Source organism: Rhinolophus sinicus, chromosome 4 (assembly GCF_057876585.1).
Source record: "Rhinolophus sinicus isolate RSI-liver-muscle chromosome 4, RSI-T2T, whole genome shotgun sequence".
Taxonomy (NCBI): Eukaryota; Metazoa; Chordata; class Mammalia; order Chiroptera; family Rhinolophidae; genus Rhinolophus; species Rhinolophus sinicus.
In genome coordinates, this window is record NC_142504.1 from 1,245,555 (window position 1) to 1,272,655 (window position 27,101).

General features: G+C 59.1%; 1 protein-coding gene across 7 annotated transcripts in view; it reads right to left on the reverse strand.

The window, feature by feature from the left end:
- Positions 1 to 27,101, reverse strand: part of TNS3 (tensin 3) — a 167,371-nt gene that overhangs the window by 38,783 nt on the left and 101,487 nt on the right. For 6 of the 7 annotated variants that reach the window (XM_019731607.3, XM_019731611.3, XM_019731605.3 and 3 more), the window contains 7 exons: positions 24,003 to 24,132; positions 23,620 to 23,685; positions 23,093 to 23,197; positions 11,263 to 12,519; positions 2,358 to 2,527; positions 1,445 to 1,571; positions 1,272 to 1,355 (listed from right to left, as the gene is read on the reverse strand). In XM_019731607.3, coding sequence (XP_019587166.3) covers positions 1,272 to 1,355; positions 1,445 to 1,571; positions 2,358 to 2,527; positions 11,263 to 12,519; positions 23,093 to 23,197; positions 23,620 to 23,685; positions 24,003 to 24,132 — 1,939 coding nt within the window. The remainder of the gene's footprint in view (positions 1 to 1,271; positions 1,356 to 1,444; positions 1,572 to 2,357; positions 2,528 to 11,262; positions 12,520 to 23,092; positions 23,198 to 23,619; positions 23,686 to 24,002; positions 24,133 to 27,101) is intronic. The other variant, XM_088797632.1, reaches the window with a different exon arrangement.

Genomic DNA, 27,101 nt, shown 5'->3' on the forward strand with positions numbered 1-27,101 from the left:
CCCACCTCCCTCTGCCGCCACAAGTGCTCCCGTGAGCCTGCCCTGGTGCTGTAGGAGCCGAGGGCTGCATGTCAGAGGGCTGGTTCTCGTCCAAACCCCCCAAGCACGTCCACATTAGCCATCAGTCATGGTCAACTGGGCTGGGGCGGCGCTACAGATGGAGGCAACGACCCTATGTTTGCTCCCATCTAAATTATTAAAATATAGAAGAACAGACACATGGCTACGTCTGTTGAATCTGTGCTAACACACACGGGAACACAGACACGCCTCCTCAGGCACCGATAACGTAACATACAAGCACACGCAGTCACACTGCACACAGCTCTCTGACCCACATTCCCATGACACCTGCCAAGAAAGGGGGGCAGTTTAATTGCTATGCTCTGTGTATGCTCGGTGTACAAGCACCTCTGGTTCTAAAAACATAAAGGAAACTTTGGGAGAAAGATGGCCTTTCTGTTAAAACACACCTGCCTCTGGTTTTCTCTGGAGGAAGACAGGAAACGGAGCTCGCTGTCACCACCAGCACCACTCCTGGGTAAGCACAGGATTTAGCCGTGTCTGCGCCCCACTCCCGGACCGAGCCTCATGACCGTTAGCGGGCACACTCACTCGCCTTCAAGGCAGAAAAGCTGCAGCGTAAAGAATCTACAATTACGGAGCAGAGTGGTGTTTGAAGTACGGGGGCTTTAGCTGCATCTCCTCATCTGCCGAAGGTCACACTGCCCTGGACTCTCGGGGAGAGTGGCAAATGCCCCCCAGGAAGGGTGCTGAGTAACACCACCAGCGCCTGCTTTATGCCTCCCCCAGGTGGTGCATCGCAGACACGGTGTCCAGGATGGAAAGTGCAGTGCACTTTCCGACAATACAACAGACCCGTCCCAGACGTCAGCGCTCCCCTGGGGATATGCAGGGCAGTGGCCAGCATGGAGGATGTAAGGTCCATGTGACCGGGCAGCGGGCGAGGGCTGCCTGTGCCACACAGAGCGCTCTGTGGGCTCTACTTTCACTGTGAACGGGCAGCAGTTTCTTCTTTCAACTCCAAGTAATGCCACACGGAGCTGAAGAATACTGATGCTGACTGCTGGGCCCACCCGGACCCCACCCAGAGGACACACAGCACTGTTGGATGACAACCCAGTGGGCTGTGCCCTGCAGTTTCCCAGGTGACAGCCACCCTCACTCGTGTGGCTCTCAGATGTGACAGACATGGAAATATTTCTACACTAAGGCCACCTAGAGCAGAGGGGCGCAGGCGGGTGTCTTACCATGAGAAGCTTTGTACAGACCGCTGGCGCTGCCCATCTGCGGCTCGGGCGGGCTGAACGGCGGGTAGTGTGGGGGCGTTGTCACTGGGAAAGGAAGCAGAGTGATGAGCTGCTTCAGTCCCCTCCCAGAAGGAAGGTGGGGACGCGCAGAGGGAGCTTGGTTTCTTCCTTACCGTACGGTGTTTGTGGAGACACGGGGAACGCTGGCGTGGGGGACAGGGGCTCACTGCCATTCTTGGTTGGAGAGAAGATCCTGCCATCGACCCCGTCGAGGTCTTGGGGATATGCAGCGATCGCTGTCTGAAAGCGGGGAGGGGGGGAGCCAGGTGGAGGCGCAGCTCGGAAACTGCAGCCTGGGAGCCAGTCCTGCTCCCAGGCAGGGACAGTGGGAGAAAGCGCCGCTCCAGCTAACAGGTGCAACAGGCAGAACCTGAGCACAGCGCGGGGAAAGTGAGGGTTTCTATCGTTCAGTGAGAACAGCAGGGCAGAACCATCTTTCCCAAGGCTACGGTCACAGGTACGTAAAACATGCCACAAATCGGACACGCAGGCGTAGCTACAAAGCGGGACAGATGGGCCCCAAAGGTCTGCACTGTGTTGTTAGTGTGCTAAGACCGTGAGCGACTGCTCTTGTCTATTCCGGGCCCACCTTTCCTGCCTTGAGAATAAACAAAGCCTTAATTTGAAAAAACTCCTTGTTTGGGGGTTTGCCGGCCTGTCTTACTCAGTCTGCTTAAAAGCCTTAATGACGCCTCCTGGAAGATGCTCTGTGATGTCCCCACAGGGTGACATGTCCACCTGACCCACCTGCTTCCTGCTTCCCTCGGGGACCCCAAGGGTCTGCGCAGAAAGTCTGTTTGCCCTTTACTGCTGGCGTCCACCCGCTGAGCCCCCGTGACCTCTAACCTCACCGCCCACCCCCGGCTTCACTGCTCATCCCCCCACTACAGGTCAGAGCACAGGCTCAGGGGCCGCGACTGCACACCTGCCTCAAGGAAAAACCGCACCTGTGAGACGGGGGCAGGGCAGTAAGGGGACCTTGATTTGGGACAGGGCTGTGGCGGGGCTCCAGGGTGGCGGTCGTACCTCTTTGGCTTCTGCTGAAGAGAGAAAAGCGGCCAGGCTCGGGGCCTGCTCTGCTCCGGTGGTGCTCACCCACCCGCACCTGGGGAAGGCTGGCTGTCCTCCAGCATTGTCATACTGCCCAAGGCTCAGCTTCCGGAACCTCCTGCCCAGGGGCTCGCCACCTGAGGAGACTATGAGGACAGACACATGAGCCGCCGACACTTTCAGCCAAATGGGGCCCCGACTTTGAAATTTCTCAAAGTCACTTTTTATTTCCAGTTCCAGAACATTCTCTTCACCCCAAAAGGAAACTCCGTCCCCATTAGCCCTCCCCCAGTCCCTGGCACCCACCAACGCACTATCTGCCTCTGGATTTGCCCGCTCTGGACATTTCCTGTGGATGCGACCATATGACACATGTCCTTGGGGTCTGCTTCTCTCACTCGGCATCATGTTTTCTCGGCTCATCCTGTTACTGTCTAAACTGATCTCTGCTCATTTCCTGTTTCATCCAGTCTTGGCTCCGTGAAGGGTTCTGTCCACCTGGCTCCCCAGTGTGTGCAACACGGCGCACAGTAAGTACTCAGGGAGCACCAGGGAGGAGGGCGCTGCCTGCACACAGTAGGTGCTCAGGGAACACCAGGAGGAGGACTCTTCCCTCATCCCTCACCAAGGGTGCAGGAAAGATTCTTGGTGGTTACACGTGAAAGACACCAGGGTGGCCCCTGGTGGCCGTGGACACCTGGGACTTGATTATCTGAGACCTGTCACTACCCCTTGTCCATCTTTCCCTCTAAGGCACCAGTGGTCAACTTTGGGTCCAGATGCTCGCACTTTGCTTTATGACCATCAAGGAGGTGACAACGTCCTAGACACAGACTCTTTCTGGGTCACTAACATGTATCCACAGCCACCCGCCCAAACAAACAGTCACCTTCCCCATCTGCGGCGTTTCTTTTAACTGTATCTCTTAGCTTTTAACACCTGTACGTCATCTAGGTGCTAATCTGCCAGTTCCCAGCATATAGACAAACACACAGTGGTATCAGAACTGGTAACCTGTACGCTTTATACTGCAAAGTGACAAAAATGTGTTTTACTTCAGCACCAGCCAACGCGGGCTGCTCAGGGAGGGCTCTGCAGATGAAGTGTGGCCCAGGAGGGCTGCGCTCAGACTCGGGGGGCGGGCAGGCTACACTCAGACTCGGGGGGCAGGCAGGTTGTGTTCAGACTCGGGGGGCGGGCAGGCTGTGCTCAGACTCGGGGGGTGAGCAGGCTGTGCTCAGACTCGGGGGGCAGGCAGGCTGCGCTCAGACTCGGGGGGCAGGCGGGCTCCCCTGCCCCCCAACCCAGTTGGGATGAAAAGTACATACACCTAACCTTTGAACTGGGAGGGCACCCGACTGCATTTCAAGGCTTCAGTTGCCCGTGTGTGAGGCCTGCCCTGGCCCGACTGTCCCTGATGAGTCCGTGGCTGTGACACACGGTCATGTGAGCACAGTGACTGGCCTAGCTGTCCCCCGGCTCCCCCAGGATGGACTTTAAGAAGCTGTGTGGAATTCAAAAGCTGCCCCGTTAGGGAAAGACAACTCAACAGCAGGAGGACACTCTGCTGCTGTGTCCAGTGACAAAGGAGCGGGATTCCTTCCAAGGTCCCATCTCCCAACCCTCTAGGTTCCCAATGGACCCCCCGTGGGCAAAGGCCAGCTGGGCACCCCCCACACCCCGCCCCATGTCACAGGCTGGTGCCTGAGCAACCAAGACCCAAACCCGATCGCCGCGTGGCAGGGCCCCCCCAGAACTAATCTACCGTCCTGACGTCCCCCTCCTATCCCAACAGCCGGCCCCCCAGACCCGGCCTAGAGGGGAGGGCGTTAGAATGTGAGATTTGGAGGCTCGTCCACTCTCCAGCCCCATTTCATTATGTGCAAAACGTGACCAGCGCTTGCTGTCCTCTCTCCCATGGGGAGAAAAACTGGGGCAAGGATGAAGTAAAACGACATTTAATGCAACGGCACCCTGACACCCAGCGGCGAGAGCCGAGGCTGACACAGGGCCAGCCCAGGCTGGGGCACGGGGGCTCCGCGGCCCTTGGGCTGACACCTGCGGTCTGTCACAGCCGAGAAATGCAGAGGCCACGCTGCTCGGAAGCCTTTCAGAGGGACGTGGGCGGAAAGGGGCACTTCCTCTGTTCAGTGTGCATGATAAGCAATGCTGTTTGGTCCCACGTGACACAGGACAGCACAGTAATGCAGGGGGCAGCGTGAGGCCCCAGAAAGGTGCTGAGTGAGTGGCTGTGTCCTTGGAGACCTGCCCCCTGGGGGACGCAACCCAGACAGACGTCGGTGGGCCCTGACCTCAGAACCACAGGTGGTGTCGACGTGCAAGTGACTAACGATTAACATGGATGATGAAGGGGACACAGGCTGGGAAAGAGGGACCCTTCCTCTGGACACGTGCTGTGGGGCAGCGGACACACACTCCTCAGCTCCTGCTGTCACCACGTGGACGCTTTGTGGGAATGCGCCTTCCTGCTGTGAGTGAACACGTGGGGTCCACTGGGGAACGTGGCTGCCAGCGCTTCCCAGCACATGGGGGCGACGGGCACTGACCAGGCACATTTCAAAGCCCGTCCGGTCCAAGAGCGAGAGTGTGGACCGGGGCCCTGGGCCCTGGGCTGGAGCTGTCTGTGACCCAGGCCCCGCCAGGGGCAGGAGCTCCCTGAGGCCAGCCTGCGGCCGGTGTGTAGTTTGGACATTGTATCGCAGATTGAATTCTAAAAATTAAGAAAATGTACCGAAATGTTCATAAGAGGCTCCCTCTGGGTTTGCAAATCTAGGCACTGATGGTATTTTTTGAAATAACTATATTTTCCAGTTTTCACTAATACGTACTTTTAACGTGGAGAAACAAGACACAGACCATCTTCAGGAAGCACGAGGCGTCTTCCCCTTTTGCTGTCTCTGCGCTGCCTTTACCGGGTCCCCCATACTCATTCTCACTAGTGCGTTTTCTGTGTTCAGACCCACAGCTCTCAAGTTTGCTCAACAGACTTTTCATTCTCTCTGATAACTCTACATGTCTGGTGGCCGGATCTGCTCATCAGACAGAGCGCGTCCTGGCTAAGCCTGGGACACACAATGCTCGGTCACTCAGGTGATGCGATTGGGCCGGGCAGCGTTGCCAGGAGCAGGGCAGAGGCGCCTCGGCCTGGCACAGCCAGTTGCCCAGTACGTAGACGCAACCTCACGCTGGCCACCACGAGAGGGTGGGGAGAGGTCAGGGCCGGAACGCGTGGGAGCTGAGGATGGAGCAGGAGAGCCAGTCCTCCTGCGTGGACACCCAGACGCCCCGCTGAGATCTGAGATGTGGGGGATCGGGTCATGACTGCGGGGTGCCTGTCAAGTGCTTTGCACCAGGGACTGAATTCAGCCTCCCCCGGCAGGTCAGCACCGTGGTGGCCACCGTGAGGGAGGGGACCTTCTGAGACGGCTCACCAGCAGACTGTGTCCAAAAACCCAGAAGCTCCATGGCAAGTCTGCGCCTTCCCGTAAACACACAGAAGCCCAGCCATGCAAACGGGTAGAGAGGGAGCGACCACATTGTCCTTGGGACTCAGACGCACGTGTGGTCCGTGCACTGTGCAGGGCGATTCGGCTTTCTCGGGGTGACTACTGGATCCTATTTAGAGAGGAGGAACCCAGAACTGACGTGCTGGAGTCACAGCTCCCCACCCCTGGAATAACGCCCCCCGCCGGGGCCTCTGGGGGCCTATAAGGAGTCAAAGCCCAGATTCCTGGCACAGCGGGGTCCCAGAACATCCCGGTGGGGGGGCCCTCCTGCCTCTCCCAGCGGGGGTCAGCCCTCCAGGGACACACGCCTAGGTTAGAAACATGAATATAAAACAGCGCTTCTCAAAGCCCTGTGGACTCAGGACGGCATTTAAAATCCTGATGTTAGACCTCTCCCCTCTCCTGTGACGACAGTACCTGCATTTATAAAACTCTCAGCATTTTCAACATGCAGCCACGCTGAGAGCCACAGGAGGTCACAAGGCCAGAGTCACAGTGGAGGTGCACGCGTGGGGAAAGCTTGAGATCATTCTGACGTCCCGGCCGCAAGCCCAGCCTGCCCGCCCGACCGTCCATGGCAGAGGTGGCACGGTATGGTCAGCACTGCATCTGTAAAGCTCCCAGGGGACGCCCTGTGTGGCTGGGGACAAACCCCTGCTCTGGAGACCTGGGACCTCCCAGAATATGGCTGCTTCTTCTATCTGGGCCACTGGAAGGTAAAGTGCCCTTAGCTATTTATTTATCTTCTTATGATCAGATAAGACCGAAGACCTGCGTCATATGTGCTTATGCGCTTGTACCCGGTGGGTTCTGGAAACTCCCTGCATTCCTAGGCCTGAAAACAAACAACCGCCCTGCGTTAGCTCGGGCCTCCTGACTTAAGCACATTCAGATCCACGGGGTGTCTTCTAAAGAGACGGTGGGGAGGAGCAGGGCGGCTGTGGCAGCGGACACCCCCTCGAGCTTGTGTTCCCAGAGGAGTTAAGAAGCTTTTCTGTCCCCCAAGCAACTGGCTCACTAGCCCCTTCCCCTGCAGCCTGTGTGCTTGCAGAACTGGGTGACTTTTGCTGGAAGCCCTCAGTCTGAGTGCCAATGAAGCTCAAAACCTGAGCACAGACTCCAGCAGCTGGTCCCCGGCTGCTCCAGGCCTTTGCCCCCCAAATGCCCAGGAAAGGAATTGTATTTTGGACGGCAAAAGTGAAAATCCCTTCTCTTGAGAAACACTGACAGGCTCGGCCAGGCCATGGGGAAGTAGGTCTGAAAGCCTAGGAAGTATGTCCTTCCAAAGGAGAAATGCTAGCAATACTCCCATCTATCCTCAAAATAACTGTAATTTAAAGTGCAGACGTGAGAAGCCGCATGGCAGCCAGCGTAAGACGGTTTGGCGTCCCACACGCGACCCTTCCCTCAGGACACCACCAGCTGGCGGCTGCCTGGCTGCCATTCCTTTTGCTTCTTTGAACTTATTTCCTTTTTTTTATCACCCCCCCAAATACTTGATCTTACTGGCCTTCTCTCCAAACGTGCCATCTTTTAGCAACTGTGGTGTTGACATCATGCGATGCAGGACAGTCCCCAGGGCTGTTCACCTTCAGGGCCAGGGCCAGCGCCAGTGGACGGCTGGCCACGTCCTAGCCTCAGACCCGATGGAGAGGACCCCCCCCCCTCCCGCCACGATTGGACAAATCAGTTTTCATAGAGCAGACGGGACACAGCACGGGGCCTGGGGGAGCTCATCTGTGCAGACCAGCGGCGTCCACCCGCGGCACGGCTTCCGGAAACAAGACAGCACACTGGAGGCCAGGTCTCCAAAGAAGACTTGGAGACATCTGAGGGGCGGCCCTCGGAGTTCACACAGATTGCCGTGTGGCCCAGCAGCTCCACTCCTGGGGCTGCATCCAAACCAGTGCTTGTACTTAGATGCTCACAGCAGCCCAAGGTGCGCACAAGCCCCATGTTCAGCCCCAGGGGATGGGGGAGCGCAGTGGGGTCCGCCCCCACCAGGGAACACAGCTCAGCCCTAAGCAGAAGTGGCGCTCCAACACGTGCGACCACACGATGAGCCTGGAACACAGCGCTCAGTGTGAGAAGCCAGAACAGGCACATCCAGAGAAGCAGCAGACAGGCCGGGGGCCTGGGGGTGGGGCAGAGTGGCGGCTAACGGGGAGGGTGTCTTTGGGGTGATGAAGGGTTGTGGAAGTGAATGGTGGTGACGGCTGCACAGCACTGTGAAGGGACTTCGTGCCACTGGATGGCACACTTTAAAATGGTGAAAGTGGTAAATTCTATATGACGTGCACAGTGGTCCTCCTGCTCAAGCTTAGAGGGCCTGCCACTCACGGTGTCACAGCTGAGGCCACCCACTTGTAACACACAATTCACAGGTGAATACACCTGGGGTTTCAGAAAATCACACCCGTCACCAGTGCCAAATGCAAGGGGCACCGCTCTTCTCCTGACCCGGGCTGCACTGAGTGCGGGAGCTGTGGCCACTTCATGCCTCCCCACCTCCCCCGGGGCGCTTGCAGCACCCCCACCCATGCACGCCTGCTCACAGGCCACCGCCTGGCACTGAGGCGACCTGTGTTTCGCAGCCCCTCCCACGGAGACTCAGTGTGCAGTAAGTCTAGTGCTTTCTCACTCGAACATGCCCTTGAGTTCTCACCCTGACTGCCTTTGGCTGGGAGTCATAGAACTCACACTCATATAATTCGATCGACAGGTTTCCACTGTCAGTGACGAATACTTTTCGCCACTATGAATGTTTTCAGGATGATGAGGAGGAGTGTTATTGTCTGCGCCTGCGCACAAACAGCCATCGCAGGGCCTGCTCGGGCTCCCAGTTGTGGGTTGGGGGCTGATGCAACATGAATAAAATATTCTGACAACATGAAGCAAAGAGCCCTCAGGTATGAGATAAGAGAGCTGGGTCTTGCCATCAGTGGGCCCGTAACTGTCACTGAGGAGCCATTTCCTTGTCACTGGGGTGTCATCGGTGAAATCTCCCCCCACTTAAAGGATGTGATCCAAGAAACCCACTTACATGCAGGGCTGCAGAGCAGCTGGGAGACCCGGGTGAGGGGGTGTAACAAGGCCACACCAGTGCCCAGGGGCTGTGCCCGAAGCAGTGAAGTCTCAGATCAGAGCAGGGAGGCACAGAGGCACTCAGAGCCTGCAGGGAGCCAAACACCCCCACGTCACTCCATTTCACAAGGTTGCCCAAAGCTTTGAGACCCCCCACCTCTAGACAGCCTCCATTTTACCTTGTGAGTGGAGACTGTCCCTTGGTAAACCTCACTACAGTCCCTGGCCAGTTCAGCATAGCCCCAGGGGTCCCAGGACAGTCACTTGTACCCCCACTTATGCCACAGACCTTTCTGTTTATAAACATTACCATGTGCCAGAAAACAAAATGAACAAGTCACTAGGCTGCACCCGAGGGGTTTTCTGGCTAGTGGCAGAGCCTTTCATGGTGGCACAGCCATGAAATGTAGAGTCAGATGGAAAGAAACTGTCTACACGGCAAGGTAGGTGAGGTCAAAGGTGATGTCGACAAGCTTCAACATAGTACCTGGAACAGCACAGGCACTCAGAGTAGCAGTATTTACTATTATCATGGCCATTACCATCACCATCATCACTGTCAACTTCACCATCACCACCCTCACCATCACCATCACCATCACCACCATCACCATCATCACCACCATCACCACCACCATCACCACCATCACCATCACCATCATCACCACCATCACCACCATCACCATCACCATCATCATCATCACCATCATCACCATCATCACCACCATCACCACCATCATCACCACCACCACCATCACCACCACCATGACTAAGGACTAAATTCCATCAAGTGAAAAACATTAACCTAAAGAGGCCACGGGATGGCAAACTGACCCTTTACCCCAACAGATGCCTCCAACAGCCTCCAAATCTCAAAGGAGATTTTTTAATCCTGGAGAAAAACTTCTGATTGTTACTTTTCCAAGTAATTTATTTGAAGTAGGTTTGGTGAGTCTAAAGAGAGAGGTGGTGCTAAGAGAGAGGATGTCGCGGGATTTGTTCCCACTGAGACTCTGTGAACTCCTCGTTCCCTGCAGGAGCCTGACTGCGTTCACACACCCGGGTCCTCAGAGCTGGACCAGCTGCTGCCGTCTGGTGGAGGCTCACAATCCACTGCGGGGAGCTGTAGCTTCTTCCAGCTCCCAGCTCAGGGTACACAGGGACCCAGGAAGCTGGCAGGTCACGTGGCTCACAGTGACCCAGGTCCAGGACAGGTATATGTCGACCTGCATTTCCTGAACATCAGCCGGGTCCTGTGACAGGATGTTTTTTACCAGAAGGAGTGAACAGGAATTCAGAGATCACATCGTTTACCTGCCAAGGCCACACGACCAGCCACCGCACAGCACAGAAGCACCGAGGACACAAAGCTCACGTTCCCGGCCGTCCCGACCCGAGTGGGGCTGAAACCCACTCCATCTGACTGTAAAGCGGGCAGGGCCGACTCCTGCTCTATTGCCTGCGACCTGTGTGACCTTGGGCGGGCCACTTCGCTTCCTGACACCTTCGGGAACTCAGCTGTAAGACGGGCTCTGTGTCTGCTGCCAGGGGGCCCCGGGGAGAAGGAAGCAGCACTGCCACGAACTGCACTGCTTCCCGTCAGGTCTCCTGGCTCAGCTGACAAGCAGCACTCAGGTCAGACGCAGGAATACGGACGAAGTGACAGTGCCCTTCCTTCATTACCGTCCAGTCTTGACACGTAGAGGCAGGGCCCCACAGCCTGATGCCTCCCCAACACGGAAAGCATGTCACAGACTCCCTCCCAACATGTGGCCCCCCCTTCAAGCATCCCTATACCCACAGGTCACTGCCTGTCCACTATCGCCACCCCCAGCCTTCCCAGGCCGAGCAGCTGAGCAAGAAGGCTCGGCCACGGTCCCCGCACTACCACATCCAGGGGCAAGGGCCTGTGCAGTCCTGGCCCGACTCAGCACGGGCCCCACTGCTGCAGGGGTGCAGAGGGCCCCCACTAGGCTCGCGTCCCCACCGTGCTGGGCCCTGGATGCGGCCGCACCGCTTAGCCCCGACTGTCCTGCCCCTGCCCCTCCAGGCTTCCCTCCACACACCCCCAAAATGGCCAGGCACAGCCTCCCTCCGTGCACGGCCAGCTCAGGGGCATCTGACAAGCCAGTACTATGCAGCAACCTCCCGGTTTCCCCAAGGCTGTGCCCGAGGTCCCAGCCGTCCATCCCCTCCTTCAGGCCAGCGAAGAGCCTGTGCTCGGCTCTAATCCCGACGCAGGGGAGCCTGCACCCGAAACGCCCGCTCACCTTGCTGCGCAGGGGCCCTGCTGGGGCCCCCTCCTCTGTCCTGAAGGCGGCCGCTCGCCCGGAGCCCGCATCCCACGCCGTCCGGGCCTGGGGGGCCATTTGCCTGGCTGCCTAGTGTGCTCAGGTGGGTGGGGAGGGGCTCGAAGGTGGGGTCCAGCTCCAGGATCAGCCTATTGAGCTGCTCGATGGACTGGTCGATGTCCAGGGTGGGCGAGCCCGGGGAAGGGTCAGCACTGGGCTCCGGGCCCGACCCGTTCACCACTCCGACATCTGGAAACCTGGCTTTGAAGGCTTTGCTGGGAGGGGGCCGCTGTGTGTCGGTGGGATGTGGCCCAGGGCCTACACCCCTCTGGACGGCCACCCTGCTGCTGGCCCCCCGGGTGGGGGTGACCGGGATCCTGGGCGGGGCCTGTGCCAGGTGGGGACTGTCCCCAGGGCCGCGGCTGACGAGCCTGGCCTCTCCGTCGGCAGCGAAGCTGTACTGCTGGGCAGCCACCATCTGCTGCTGGCGCACCCAGGTCTGCGTGGAGTAGCTGCTCTGCTCGTAGACCTGCGTCGGGGCGGACACGCAGGGCGCCCCCAGCACGGGAGGCGGTGGCTTGGGCTCGCGGGTCCCAAAGGCCTGCTCCCGCCTGTATGGGGGCTCCACGCCCAGGCCCAGGTCGGGCGGGAGGAGGCCGTGCTGGTCCTCTCCAGTGCTGCTCCCAAAGCCGTCAGACAGGAGGGAGTTGTGACTGCTCTGGTGGCAGGCGAAGGGGCCCAGGGGGGCCGACGGGTGGCCCTCCGAGGAGGACAGGGTCCCAATGCTGTCCACGCTGTGCAGGTCATGGCTGGGCATCTCGTCATCCAGGATGTCAGTCTCCCGGTCCTTGGGCGTGGCGTCCCCATTCACGTGGACCTGTGCTGGGACGACGTGGCGTGTCCCACTGAACTTGCTCCCAGCATCAGTCATATCCTTGAGGGGACTTCCGGAATCTTCCAGGCCAAAGCCACTGAGCAGCTGGTCCAACTCAGCCTTCTCCTGGGGGCTTAGGCCCCTCTTGGGTCCCACAGCAGGGTGCTCCTCGGTCCTGTCTGTCCTCACCGAGGCAGTGGAGTGGCCTGAGTCGCTGCTGACAGACAGGGTGTGGTCGCCGTGGTCTGGGCTGCTGGCGGCGGGGATGGCTGGGGCCCCCCCTGGGACGCCAGGATCCGAGGCGCTCTTCTTCCGTACCTTAGCGTACAGACTGCCGTCGACAGGGCCCTGCGTGTGCAGCACTGTGAGAGAAAATGGAGAGGGGCTGTCAGTGGAGGGTGCTGGCGCTTCGGGCACTGACGGGTGTGTGCACTGGGTGAACAAACAAATGAGCTCCTAACGACAAGTGGCAGAATCAGGGACAAAACTTCCCCAGGAGCCCCAGGTTCTACACACGCGGAGGCCGACAAAACGCAATTGCACAAGCAGCGTCTGGCACGTGCACGCTCTTCCTTCTGAGGCAGAGGCGGCATCTGCAGGGTCATCTGGAGAACCTCCCGGCCCCCCACATAAGCCACTGGCCCTGAGGGCGCCCTGTTAACTTCTCCAGCAGTTTGAAGGCTGAGCTCAGCTCAGCTCTAAAATGCCCAAGAATCACGGATGCAGAAGACCAGGAGGGCTCCCTGCACCCGTCAGCACGACAGCCTCTGCTGAGGCCAGTGCCCTGGTCTCACCAGGCAGGACATCAGATCCCGAGCCTGCCATCCTCTCTACACTCTGGCATCTGCTGAAACTGAAAAGCATAACTCACTGGAGACAGGAACTGTAAGAACTGGCCTCAGGCCTCCTGCCAGCGCAGCGTCTGGGCCACGAAGCAGCCCCACAAACGTGGGGGGGGGGGGCTCAGAACACTGCAGCGACCCCTGTGTACTGGTCTCCACACACTGGGACGGCCACGCGAAAGTTATAGGGCCTCGGACGTGGGCAGGAGGAGCGAGCCCTCTGCTACTGCTGTTAGTTACAGGCCCGGCTGCGGCCTCCACGCCTCTCAGGCCTCAGGCTGCTGACGGGTACACACTAACACCTGGGTCCCAGAGAGCTGGGAGAAACACCCAGCAGGGCAGGCAGTTGGCCACCTGCGCCTCCTGCCTCCACCCTCCCCGGCGACACTGCAGGCAGCCACGACACTGCTGAGGGCCTGGCCCACACTCTTTGGACCCTGGGAGCCACCACATCCCAGTGGAAACTGGGCCTGGGCCGCGCCGGGGGAACCTGGCATGCTGGGTACATGGCCACGGTCAGTGGCTTCTGGCTTTTGTGGAAACGCTGGGCAACATGTCAGGACAGAGGCCTGTGGAGCACACTGGGTGCTCTGCCCAAGTTCTTATTTCAAATGTGCCTGAGGGAGCAGGGGGAGAGGCGATGGGGGGTGGCAACACCAGGGTACCGGCCAGCCTGGGTCCTATCCACCCTCATCAGAGCAGAGCCTGGCAGAGGGCTGGGGGAGAGAGGACACACAGATACATCATGACAGGGGACAGGTCATTTGGTGACCAGCTGCAAAGTAAGGGGCAGGTGCTAGACTCAGCTGGGAGTAACTGAGGGTGATGGTTTCAGTGACAGCTGGTATTTACTGAGCACCTGTTAAGGGCAGGCACTTAGCACATTTTCTCTGCCTCCCGCAGAATGGCCTATCCAGGCCTCGGCTTGTCCCTCTTTACAGGTAAAGGCCTGCGGCTTTAGGACAGTCAGTGACCTGCCCAAGGCCAGGCAGCTCCTGGGGAGCCCTGAACTGTGTACCTGCTGCTCCCCACCTGCCCCCCACCTGCTCAGAGCACGGGACACATCCCAAGGCCTGTGCCCGTGGCCCTGCCCCGGAGCCAGGTGGCACGGTCACTGCTCTCTGAACGGGCACCAGTAGAAAGACCTTCCCTGGAGCACCACAAGGTAAGGCCAGGACGCCCGGAAAGGCAGCCCTGCATTACAAGGCCCATGCAAATGTCTCGACAGTGCGAAAGTGCAAAATGCCACCGGTCTGTGAGTCACTGGGTCACATGCTAAGACACTGTGGGCCCCTGCAGAACGGGGCAGGACCGGGGCCTCAGACAGGCGCCACGAGCTGGGTGCCCCCGACCTTGGACTCCCAGCTGTGAGATGAGGGTGAGTGTGAATTCTATGTGGGGTCTGACACAGCACACAGAGGAGTGTCTTCTTAGCCCGAGGAGACACCGTTTAGTCTGCCTTCTGCTGAAGCCCCTCTGTCTCCAGGAAAACCCAAGCACCCCAAGACGTGGTAGGTTAGGGCCCTGCCGTCCGCTCCCCAGGGCGTGAGAAGATGGCCCAGTGGCTTTGAGCAATGCTCTTGCTCTGAAAGAATCACAGGCCCCATATAAGGGAGGGGGCGGACCTGCCAGGCCACAGGGCCAGACAGCTGGGGCGGCGGGGAGCCCCAGAATTCTACATGCAGGTTGCAAAGCCTGTGCATCCATGCCTTCCACATCCTTCTCCCTAAATCAGAATCAAAATGGACTGACACAGAGATTTGAAACAAGAAGAACGGAAGCCAACAATGAATTGCACACAATTCTTCTCATTTAAACTGCGATGCTGGCCAAGGGGCTGTCGCCATTGTGAGGAGGGCCCTCCCTCAGGCCCCACGTTGGGACCGTCCTGCGTGACCCACATGGGTGTGAAGAGCAGCGTAGCCCCTGCCTGCAGTCAGGGGCAGCCCGGTGTCACCATTGCATCAGCAGCAGAAATCGCAAATGACAACAGGCACACTGAACGCGGCAGTCAGCACAGAGCTGGCTGGGCACAAGCACCGAGCACAGGAGACCCGGCCCCGCTGCCCTCACTTCTCCCGGCCTCCCGGGGCTCCCCCCACAGCAGGCACACGCCTGCCTGCCCCCGGGCCTTTGCACGGCCATCTCCAGCACTGTCTTGGTTACTTCTCCACGTCCTCGGCGTGGGCGTCCCTGAGGCTCCTTTCCTTGGCACCTCCATTCAGACCCTGCAGGCTTACCCAACATCCCCCCATGAGGACAGGCTCTGGGAGGGCAAGGGTGTTCGCTGCCTGTGTTCCCCCCACACTAGGGAGCAGTCCCTGGCATCGAGTGACACTCCGTAGCTGAGACACTGAGTGTTCTAGTTTGCTGTCACACAACAAAACCTGGGGAGCTGTTCTGGAAAGGCGGTGAGCAGCCTTAAGCAGACAAAAAACAATCAACCAAAAACAAACACAAAAGGCAAGGGTCTGAAAGCAGAAGTGCCGGCAGCCCTCGGCCACCTGCAGCCCCGGGGCCCCCACGCCCCGGCAGGCAGCAGGCCCCCCCCTCAGCCTGCCCTTCCACAGCCAAGCTGGTCCTCCAATGCCAAAGGACAAAACCGGAGATGTGCTGGAAGTCACAGGGTCTAAGCGTCCAAAATGTCACAGAAACAAATGCTGTAAACCTGACAGTGAGCCCAAGGGCCCATGGGGCTAGCAGAGAGGACAGAGGCCCAGGGGACGTCTGCACATGCTGTCCAGACACACGGGGACGCTGGAGCTTGGGGGAGGGGGAGGAGCAAGGCAGAGGCCTGGCGTGCAGTGGGCCTGTCTCCTCTATCCTGCCGCCACCTGCGAGGGAGACGCCCCTCGCTCACGTGCACACAGCAGGGGCAGCCAGGGGCAGCCTGCAAGAGCTCTTCCTGCCTCTGAGGTACAGCAGGAAGAAAAGGGCGACCTAACGTACCTGGGTTGGCGTTTTGTTTGCTGGGACCCCGTGTGAGGTCTGTAGGTGGCAGCCATAAGGGGACCACTGCTACGATGGAAACCGAGGGGGCTGGGGGCCGCTGCCTGCCTGGGCTTGGGGGCTAGGGTTTCCAGGCGAGAATTCCCGACCGTTCTCAGAAATCCTTTTCGCTTTCCCATTCCTGAATCCCGAGAAAAGTTGGTCGGGAAATTGGGAAAATTGGCTTCTTGAACCCAGTTGGTTGGTAGTATTGGCCGTCACTTTGTGGAAACGATTCATCGTGGAGAACAGGAAACAGTTTATATCTTGGGATTCGGGAATGGGAAAGCGAAAAAAAAAAAATTCCTGAGAACGGGTGGGAATTCCCGCTTGGAAACTACTGGGGGCCGCTGGCTGCCAGACTCTCCAGGGAACAGGAAACACGAGCCCCCTGGCTGTGCAAGGCCCCCAGCTTTGGTGATCCTTAGGGACTCCTGGATCTAACGGGTGGCAGTGTGCCCCTAGGACACGGTCTGGGTTGTGAAAGCTGAGGCCCAGTCATTGCATAGACCTGACGTAGCATCTGCCTCCCCAGGTCTGTGGTCGCTGGGTGGCCGTGGCTGGGGTCCCAGGGGCAGGGAGAGGGAGGCTGGTGGGTGAAGGAGGCTGAGGGCCGCCAAGCTCCGCTCCCCTCCCCTGCGGGGTGGGTGTGGGGCGGGGACAAGAGTTCTCGAAGGTGGAGTCATGGCTTTATCTGCCCTGGTGTCTATTGTATATTTAAAAGACACATTTTAGCTGGTGCTTCCAGCTCAAAGGAAGACTGGGGTACTTTGAATGGATCTTTCTTGTGCAAAGACCCTGGTCCGCAGGCAGGAAGTGACCTTCCCAGGAGCCTTTGCATCCCAGCCCACGACACTGCCTCTGGCATTCCCTCTGCGTCCGCTTTACCTGCCCGCTGCCCCCACTGACCAGAACCGAGATCACTACTAGAGGGTCCTCGCTTGTCTGGTAATGGCTGCCCTGCGGCCAGCGCCTAGTCCACAATCACACCCAGGCACGGGCTCTGGTCACTCCCCGAGTGCACACCAGCGAGGAGGAATACACAGAGCACGTTCTTGCCTCCTTAACGGGCAGTGACCAGTGACGGCCCCATCCTCGCCATGACCACCCCCTGCCCGCCCACCCGACTTCCGAAAGGGCCTTTCTCACAAGGGCAGGAGGCGCTCAGAAAACATTTCCTAAGCAATCTAAGAAAAGGGGCAGACCGAAAAGAAAAAGGATGAAAACACTCCTTCCCATCATAGCTGAACACAGGATTAACCAACGTCACCTGTGCTCTCAGGTGTGAGCACAGTGTGTGCTCGGCTGTGTTAAAGATTCGCAAAGGGGGGGCTCCTTCCCAGGGCCAACCACTGGGCCACAGAAAACGTGTACAATTGGCTGTAATACCTTCAGCTGTCCCCTGGGCCTGCTTCCAACCACAACAAAACGATCCAATACAAAGGACGGACAAGCCCGGGGTGTATCAAGCTCCCCGGATTCTTTCTTTCTTCTATGTACTGACCCTGTAAATCCTACGTTCTACTTTTGTGACAGGTTTGCTTAAAAAGCAACTTTTCATTTTGAAAGAGGCACAGTGCCCTCCTTGCAAGTCTTCCAGGAGGAAAACAGTCCCCCGGGCTTACTCAGCACCTGCCAGGGACAGCCCAGCCTGGGGACAGGGACAGCAGAAAAGGTGAAGGGGAGGCGGGTGCATTTCCCTGGCATCGCGCAGACGGCTCAGAGGCAGAGAGAGAGCCGGATATTAGAAGAGGTGGGTCCAGAGGCCGCTGCCCTCAGGAGAGAGGGTTCCCGAGACGCCTGTCCTGCCATCAGGTTGACGGTCCAGACCCAGGCTGCTCCAGCACTGCCATGTGCCAGGACGCTGACCCCAGGGACCCCACGGCAAGGCTGTGCAGCAGGAATCGGAAAGGCCACTTCACAGGTGAGAAAACAGGTGCGAGCTTGTGCAGCTCTTTAGGGTGTAAACGCTGACTGAATGCGTCACCTGGGACCCAGGTCCTGCCTCCCACCACACCCACCGCTTCCTGTCCCTTTAAAAGGGTGGAATTCCAAACCCAACCCACTCCTCTGTGAAATGAGCAATTTAACTTGAGAAAGGAATTTGCCTGAATGTTTTCTCTGCAACTCACACTCTCTCTCTCTCTCTCTCTCTCTCTCTCTCTCACACACAAACCCTGATACACACACACTGATACACACTTGAGTGCACACTCACTCATACTCACACACATAATCATGTCATTGAAACTACTGAAGCATTTTCTGTTTTCCCCCCTAACTCCTGAAGTGGTCCCTTGCCCCAGGCAGAATCCTGCGTTTGGTGGCTTTGGATGGGGACACTTTTCCATCTGTCCTGGGCTGAAGCAGACGCCATCACTGCGTTTCTATCCTTGTACTTAGAGGATCCGTGACTGCTCCGTGCATGTCCCCACATCCCTGGACGTCACGGGCCCCATGCAGGAAGGCTCTCATCTGGCCTGACCCACCACGGGACGGACCACTTCTCTGGACACTGACGGTCACCGCTGCGTCCTGCATGCACGTTCTCCAGCTCTCCCTCCAGACGACTCACTGGGCCACCCAGCTAAATTAATCAATCCACCACCTCGACGTGTGCCCATGAGTGGAGGCAGTGGGCAGTACCAGTCCCAAGTCCCCACGGACACAGAGGGTTCCTACAACCACTGCCCTCCCAGAAGTGTGGAGGACGGACAAACTGATTATCTGCCTCTGTGTCCCACGCAGAGCACAGGCCCCGATCCCCAGCCTGGCACTGGGGAGGGGTCAGGAGACGAGCAGGCTGCCAAGGGGCAGCGGGGTGACGGCTCACGAGAAGAAAGCACTCTGTGTCTTGGTTCTGCTGGGTTTCAGGACAGAACCAAAGGCTAGGACTGCACAGTAAATGAGGTGGGTTTTACTTGTGTACGTTACACCCCCACTGACGTGCTCAGGCAATCGGCACAGAAATGAAGCTCCCACTGGAAGGAGCCCGCCCTGCATGGCTCGGTCCCCTCCCTGCCTGCCTGCCTCTTCCCTCCCTTCTAGGACCTTCCTTCCCTTTCCCAGACTCCATGACAAGTGACAACTCGCTTCTCTTTGGGATGGCTATCTTGGTCCCTTGTGGCACAAAGCCTGTTGGACTTTTCTACTGCAGTGACTTACCTGTATGACTTCACTCCCCTTCTACATGTTCTGGCATAATCCATCAGGGCTGAAATCATGGCTTGATCACAGCTGTGTGACCTTGGGTGAGTTACTCGACTTCTCTGTGCTATGCTTTCCTTATCTGCAGAGAAGTCACCTGGCCAGGGTTGCCGTGGCATTAGTGTCAACTTAGGGACCCAGAGCCTGGGGAACAAGATGTCCCCTTGTGTGTGATTAATGAGTACACACAACTCAGCTCAACTGACCTCATTCTTAGGAAATCATGTTGAAGAATGACTTTTAAAAGAAATTATCCGAAGTTCAATAAGTCTTCACGGGGCTCCGACGGCCCAAGCCCACGTCTCACAAGCAGTGTCCTTTTCCACGCACGTTTATGACTATAGCGGCTAGAACCTGCTACTGTAAGATGTTTGCTTTTACTTTCCTGCAGTACGACCCCCTCTGTGCTGACTCGATAGGCCCTGCGTCTGTACCGTTTGTGCTGAGTTACCTCCCACCTCAAAATCAAGGGCGTGTGCTGGGCATTGGAGACTATTACCTTAACCGACAAAAGCAGACACTGGCTGACTGTGACATTATAGGGCTGCAAGAAATGCGCACTGTTCCTTTTTTTTTTAAAGGACAAGCAATAGATGGTGACAAACACTAAGTCCCCGAGGGCGTGCACCTCTGGACGAGATCAAGTCCGCGGGCGGAGTTCCAGAAGTGCCTCTGTGCTTGCAGGCAGCTTGTCTCCCTGCGCCAGCGCCCCTGAGAGCACTCACCTGCCAAGCCCCCAAACTCAGAGCTGCCCCCTGACCTGCAAGGCGCCTGAAGCAAGAGAAGACCTGGCAGTGACACTGGGACACCACGCCTGCCATGGGGGCTGCTGAAAAGCACTTGCTTTGGAGCCAAGTTGAGCTCCCTGCAAATGTTTTCTAGAACCAAGGAGGCAGGCTGCAAATTCTTACAGAAACACACGTTAGGAAAAAAAGTTGCGAGAGGAGCAGTGAGGCATTCCAACCAGAAGCCAACGCCTCCCTGCCCGGGAAGGGACCCAGCGTCGGGAGGCTCCAGCCGTTCCTGGCGGCCCCTGGGCGTGGCCCCGGAATGCTGCGATAAAACCACGGGCTTCAGAGTGGGGCTGTGGCCGGCGTGTCCTGGACCTGGCGACGGCCCCGACGGCCCACACAAATGTGACTGTGGCCAGGACTGCTGCCATCCGACACCCCACCCTGCCTGTCCCGTCCAGGGCACTGGTCCTGGCAGCCTCTGACTAGGCCGCCAAGGTCCTGTTCGGATATCCCTAGCTGTAACACACCTGAGCCCCAGAGAAGAAGCAGTGACATCGCCCTGAGCTGTGGACAGTGTCCTGAGGCCCGGCCGCATGGCACTCCTTGCCAGGTAGAAACGCGGTTCCGCGTGTTACACAACTCTCAACGCCGCCAGCACCACCTCCTGCCCTCCGCCTTCTGTCTGCTGAGCGGCTCTCTGAGGCCCGCTGTGTTTAGTCCTTGTGGCTTTGCAGAAGCCACACAGGCACACACACGCGCTTAAGCTCCCACTTACCTTCCTCCCACACGGCCCAGCAGATGGTTAGCGCACAGCTGTGGGACAGGCTCCTTGGGCAGAAAGCCGTCTGCCCGACAGCGTCCTGGGCTGGGCCACCTCCCACAGGGCCCGGCCCCTCCGGCGAGCAGAGGTGGAGGCCTTGTTGGCAGAGCACGGGACTTTGATTCTGGCAAAGAGGCCAGTGCAGTGTAAACACGAGGGTGGGGTCTGCCGCAGCCGGGCTCCGTGAGACCTGCACTCTGGAGGCGGGGAGACGAGCCAGCCAGCGCCAGGCCTGCCCCTGCTCACTCAGCCCTGCAGGGCGCCATCCACAGAGCAGCTCCCGTGTCCACATTCTGCAGAACAGCAGCCCGAAAACACGTCCCCGCTCCCCTCCCGGGCGCGTGTGCTGAGTGGCCGTCAGGATGCACTGCACAGAGCGTTTCCTGCACGCGCCTCCCACCTCCCTCTCTCCTTGACTGGAGGCACCTTTCCCCCCGAGGGGCCTTGGGTCTTCTGCGCTCTGCAGCCCCTTCCAAGGGAGGGTGGGCGTGATAAAGCCACATCTCTGGGACCTGGAAGGCCCCAGACTCTCATCAGGCCGGACGAGCGGGGGTGAGGGTGCGTGGGGATCGGGGGTCAAGCGTGTGCACCAGCCCTTCTTTCCCAGGCTTCTGGCTCCATTTATCAGTCAGAACTCGGTCCCATGCTGGTGACGTGACCACAGGCCTGGGCCCAACCTGGCAAAGGCACACCTCCAGGCTTCACAGGTGCAGGGACGGCCGCAGCCCTGCCTTTCCCCAGACAGACAGAACACGGTTTCCATGGATGAGACCACCTGACCCCACAAGGCTTGACCTGAGCTCCGTTCATGAGGCCAGGGTCCCTACTAGGAGACCATGAAAGGGGCCAAGGGCCTGCTGAGGGCACTACAGGGACTTCCAGGGACAGACGGGCTCAAGGCAGCTGGGTTTCATTTACGGGTGGGGTAGGGACAGGCAGAGCTGGAGGGGAGTGGAGGCTGCTGTGACACCTCCCGTCCTGTCCTGCCGTCCCTGGGAACCCGGCGCCTGAGGCTGCCGCCCCTCACGCCCCATGGCGCTCCGGCCTGGCAAGGTGGCTGGGACCCCGCCTGCTTCCTGCCCGCCTCCCTGCCAGGGTGGCCTCCTAGGGACTGGGGGCCCAGCTGTGTCCTCGTCCAGGGAGCCAAGTCAGAGACCGCTGGCTCCGGGCAGCAGCAGAGGGCACCGGGAAGGGCCTGGCAGATGGGCCTCACGGCAACGAGGGCTGGGAGGCGGGAATGCGGGAAGGAGAAGTCTTCCATCGAGCGTCTGCGGGGGTGAGAACGCAGAAACCCACACGAGCTCTGCACAAGGTCGCAAGCCTTTGGGGGACCCTCTGATGGAACAGTGTGGTGGACGAACCAGGCATTCGAGACACAAGCCGGTGCTTACACAGGGGTTACATGGGCTTACACGGGAAGGTCGGGCCAGGAGACAACGCAGGGCTGGCCCCACTGTGTGACACAATACGGAGAAACCATACCCAGGGCGCCCAGAGGAGGGCGTCATCGCTACCCAGCAGGACCGTCTGCACGCTCAACACTGCTGCCAGAAGCCCAGGAGGGACAAGGGGCCATGTGCCACCCAGAGGGCACAGTCGATGACCCCAGCGTGCACCGAGGATGTCCCCTGGCAGCCCTGTAAGCTCACGACTCACGGAGATGGACGTGGTGCCGCTGTCTCCACAACACGGGCTTCTGGCTACTTTACATCTGGACACAACTCAGTGGACAGAACCTATTTGGATTGCCTCTCCCAAATCAGGTCTGCTTCTCCGCCAGGGGCTGAAAACCATGCAATGCCTGCATTCTCACGCACCCAGGAAGTCTCCATCCCACCCTGACACAAGCCTCCAGTGGCTTCTTCCAGTAAACCCAGCAGACACTACCCTTCCCTCCGTCCCTCCTTCGTGACACTACAGTGACCCCAATTACATGTCCCATGAAAAGGGACTCAGAAACAGAGGTTATGATGCAGCCATAAAAGCAGGACAGCAGAGTGACAAGCAGACAGAAATGAAGCCCAAAGCCTGCTGCCCGGGACTTGGCCCCGAGCAGATGTCTGGCACCCCACACACAGCTGGAAGGGACAGAAGTAAGCGGGACGGTCCCGGCAACATGCACTGTGCAACGTCGGGCACGGAAGCCCTGGGGGTGACCTCACCGCCCGGCCAGCACCCGTCACAGCTGTCAAAGCCCAATTCCCAGGCCGGGTCCCCCGAGCACCCCCAACCCCACAGGGCGTGGGTGCTGCACCTCCAAGACACAGCAGGCTGTGCAGCCTCCCAGCAGCCTCCGGGGGCTCCTCTGACCCAAACGTGGAGCTGACAAGACAAGCACACGCACCTTCACCATCCGCACTGAGGTTCTCGTAGGAGTCCCAGCGGATCAGCGGGTCTGCCGTGTTGAAGTCCACACTCACGCTGGGGTCGTTGCACAGATGTTCACACCCTGTGAGGGGGGCGGGGAGGTACACAGGCATCAGTGCGGCCGAGCCAGCCCCTCAGGCACGTGCCCGGAGGTGAGGCCCCCAGAGTCTGGGGGCCGGTGCCTGGTGCAGCCCTGCACCCACAGCCTGGCGTTAAGCGGCCGGGCACGCACGGGCTCGGGCACAGCAAGCAGCAGTCAGAACTGCGTGGGGAAGGAGGGCGAGCCCGGACCCTCGGCCTGGGTGCAGCTCCTGCACCTCAGGGTCACCCACACCTTTTCCCACTCAGGACCGGCTCAGGGCGGACGCGCGCAGACGCAGGTGTGGGCCCGGCCTGGCTCACGCTGTGAAAATGTCCGAGCCTGGGCCGCGGCCGGACACCGTTCAGGGCCCCAGACACGCCGGTCACCCACCCACACCAGCACGCTGCCCTCTCTCGACCCACCTTGCATCCCCTCAGGGGTGGCCGAGAACACTAACTCAACCTTCCCATGCGCAGGAAAACGGTCATCTGAAACAGAAATTGTCCTTCAGCAAACGTGGCGACCAGGAGCCAACAAAGCGGGAATGGACTGTCGTCACACTCCAAGCAGGAGAGCACCGGTCCCAAGCCACCACGGCTCACTGATGGCACAGGAATGCCAGGGGTGTCCTGGTTTCTCCAGTATTTTCTTTGCTGGATCAACTGTCAGCCTTTCCTGAGATTGGTCATAATTTTGTCAACCGGCTAATTAGTGGGAGGAGGCAGGGAGAATAGAGAGTGAAACACACAACCAGGCGGCAGGTGGCCCAACCCCCTGCACCAGCGGGGTGCCCGCGAGGCCTCACCTTTGCTGGCGCTGTCCAAATCCTCCTTTGCAAATACAAGCCCGTAGCCCTGGACGGCCCCCGTGTGAAACTGCAGGCGGAAAATGACGTCACGGGTGGCCGAGCGGTACTTCTTGTGGTAGCATTTCACCTGTGCCAAGAAACACAAGACAGCTGCAGGGGACAGTCCGCTCCTCAGGGGTGACACGTGGGGTGTGCACCAGCGGGTCCCCCAGCAGGACCTGGCCCTGGTGACGGGTGGCACGTCCCTGCTGCCTGGCCCTTCCCCAGGACGCCTGCGCTGCCCCGCGGGACCAGGGCCCAACATGCCACAGTCCTCAGTTCTCAGCCGGCCACACCCGCCCTCAGACCCACCAACATGCTCTCCTCCTTCGGGAAACATCGGAAATGAGATTCCACGGCCTCTTTTTATGAAATTCTAACGATCGTGAGGAAGTTTTTCTTTCATCTCAACGCCCCATGTTTCCACTTGACGCCTTTCTGTTTTCACCAAGGCAGCAGGACGTCCTTACCACCTGTAATATGCTAAACGCTTACGTGTGCAGTGAGACCAGGAGAGACAGAGACGGGGCGGGGGAGACAGAGACAAAGGCCTGGCCGGACACCCCGCAGCGGTCACTAGAGACCTGATGTGAACACAGGCTCCTCCCAGGGCCCGAGCGTCCCCAGGGTCCTCAGGGTCCCCAGGGTCTCGGGCCAGGAGAGGCAGAACTCGGCTCAGACAGACGGAGTGAAGGGGAGGTGGGTACGCCCTCCCGTTCACATGCCCGGTGGGGAGGGGAGGCGGGGGCCCCAAGGGACAGCTGTGTTCCTGAAAGAGGCTTTTCCTGGAAAAAGATGTGTTTGGAATACTCCGCTTCACAAACGTGGGTGACAAGTACCCACACTGCACTGTCCAGAGCAGCAAGGCTCCATGTCACCAACTGCAGCTGTCACCCAAAAGGAGCAGTACAGCCTGGGAGGCGACCGAGGTTGTTTACCTCTGAGCCATCGGCCAGGACAGTCTGACAAATGTAAGTACGCCATTCGGGGGTGTTTCATGTTGACACACTCGTGCTGAGTGGTCCCCACCAGATCCAGGCCCTGGCCAGCCCCCATCTGGGGCGTCTGCAGCCAGCGAACAAGAATTCTGGAGAACGTGACAACTCCCGTCGGCTTGCCTCCCGCCTGTGTGTGGGGTCTGACGCCACAGCAGGACCAACCAAAGGGCCGGCCGTCCTCCGGAACCTTCTGGAACGTGCTACATGCCCCTCACATGGCACTGCCCACGCCTCCTGCAGCCAGACCCCACCCCACACTGCAGAGGACACTCCGCAGAGCAGTCCCCACCTGCCCCCGTCTCCATGGGACAAAGGGACCCAGCCTCCCTGTCTGCCCCTCCCCAGAGAGGCATCTTGGACGTGGAGAAAGGGGAGGTCCAGACTCATACCATCCCTCAAAGCTTTATAATACTGACAAAAACAAGCTTCAAAAACACAACCAATCTCCAGAAGCTGACAGCCTGAGGGGGAGGTGGCTCCAGGGTGGCCCTCATGATTGACAGCAGACAGCAGGGACCTTGGTGTGGCTCTGCGGCACAGACGGCCCCAGCACTCCCGTCTCTGGGGAGCCCTGCTCCTGCTCTGGGTTTTTCCTGCTGCCAGCCCCCCACGTGGAGCCCCAAGGCCTCCCCCACCTCCCGTGCTCACTGGCTCCCTTCTCTGCCCCTCCCAGGGCTCAGCAGAGCTGCACACACAGCCTGACTCACGACAGGGTCCCCTGTGCACCAGGCATGGCAGACGCAGAGGTCAACACACACAGCAGGGTGGAGACAGGAGAAGGGGTGGCCGTCCCCCGGCTGAGAGCAAGTTGAAGACACCCAGCTTTTCACAGGACAACGGCTCAGAGAGTCCAGGCCCCCTTCTCCTGGGGGCACCATGCGGCTCTGACAAGCCGTGCTGGTGGGGACCGGAAGCCCTGCCCACACCGCCTCTCGTCGTTTCAGCTCAACTTCTGTCCCCACTAGACAGGCGGCCGCCACCCCTCCAGTCTCCTGACAACCTCAGGAGTGACCACTGCTGTATCCTGCAGGCAAGGAAACCACAGGTGCCTCCATCACATGCGGTCCCGTTCACGGCCAGGACAGAAGGCGACACCCACCCACCAGCAGGAGCCCTGCCGTCAGGACACCCCGAGCAGCCGTGCTCATCACGCTCACAGGTGTCATCGTGGTGACAAGAGAGCCAGGTCCTGCTCCTGACACTTGGGAGGAAGAGCCAGGTGCCCCTTTCGGGTTAAAGTAAGGATCACATTTCAGGGCGGTCAGAGGGACTCCCCTCATCCATAGGTGTGGGTGGTGTTTGCTCAGGTTTTGGAACATCTGCGTTTGAAACAATTCGAAGGCTTGCAGTGTCCACTTTGCAGTACTGAAACGAAGTAGGACACAGCGACAGCTGCATCGGGTGACGTCATCCGTCAAAGGCTGTCGCCACAGCCCACCCAAGGGCACCTGGTGCGTGGGCCACGTCACAACTCTCTGGGAACGTTCAGGTGTCAGGGAAGATCCTCACCTGGACGCAGCTTTCCTGACCATGCCGTGGACGTGACAACACCGGCCTCATGACGTGTCACAAGGATTAGGTCGGCAGTGTACGGACAGTAACCCTGTGTGTGAGCACACGCTTTCTGCTGCATTCGGACCAGCTCCGAGCCTCCTGAAAGACGGCCGTGCGCGGTGAGGCGCGCTGCGTGGTTGATGCAGCATCTGGCACAGCCTGGCCCCGCCTCGCCTTCCAACGGCCGCATAAAACCGGGGTCCCCCAGATCGGACTCTGAGCTGTCCGTGACTGTGACCCAGCAGCACCTGAGCCTCAGTTTCCCCAGAGTGAACATCACACACACGCACACGCGCCAGGCGCTGTCCTTGGTGATGAATCCTGACTCCGAGGACAAACTGCCTGGTGTCAGGCAGCTGGTAAACTAACAGCCCTCGTGCTCCCAGGCCCTGTGGGGTCTGCTTGCTTCAAATCTCCACCAAGAGAGAAAAGCACCTGGATGAAGGGGTCAAGGTTCAGGGCCAGTCCCAGAGCACCAGCCCAGGTCAAGGTCAAGGTCGGCCTC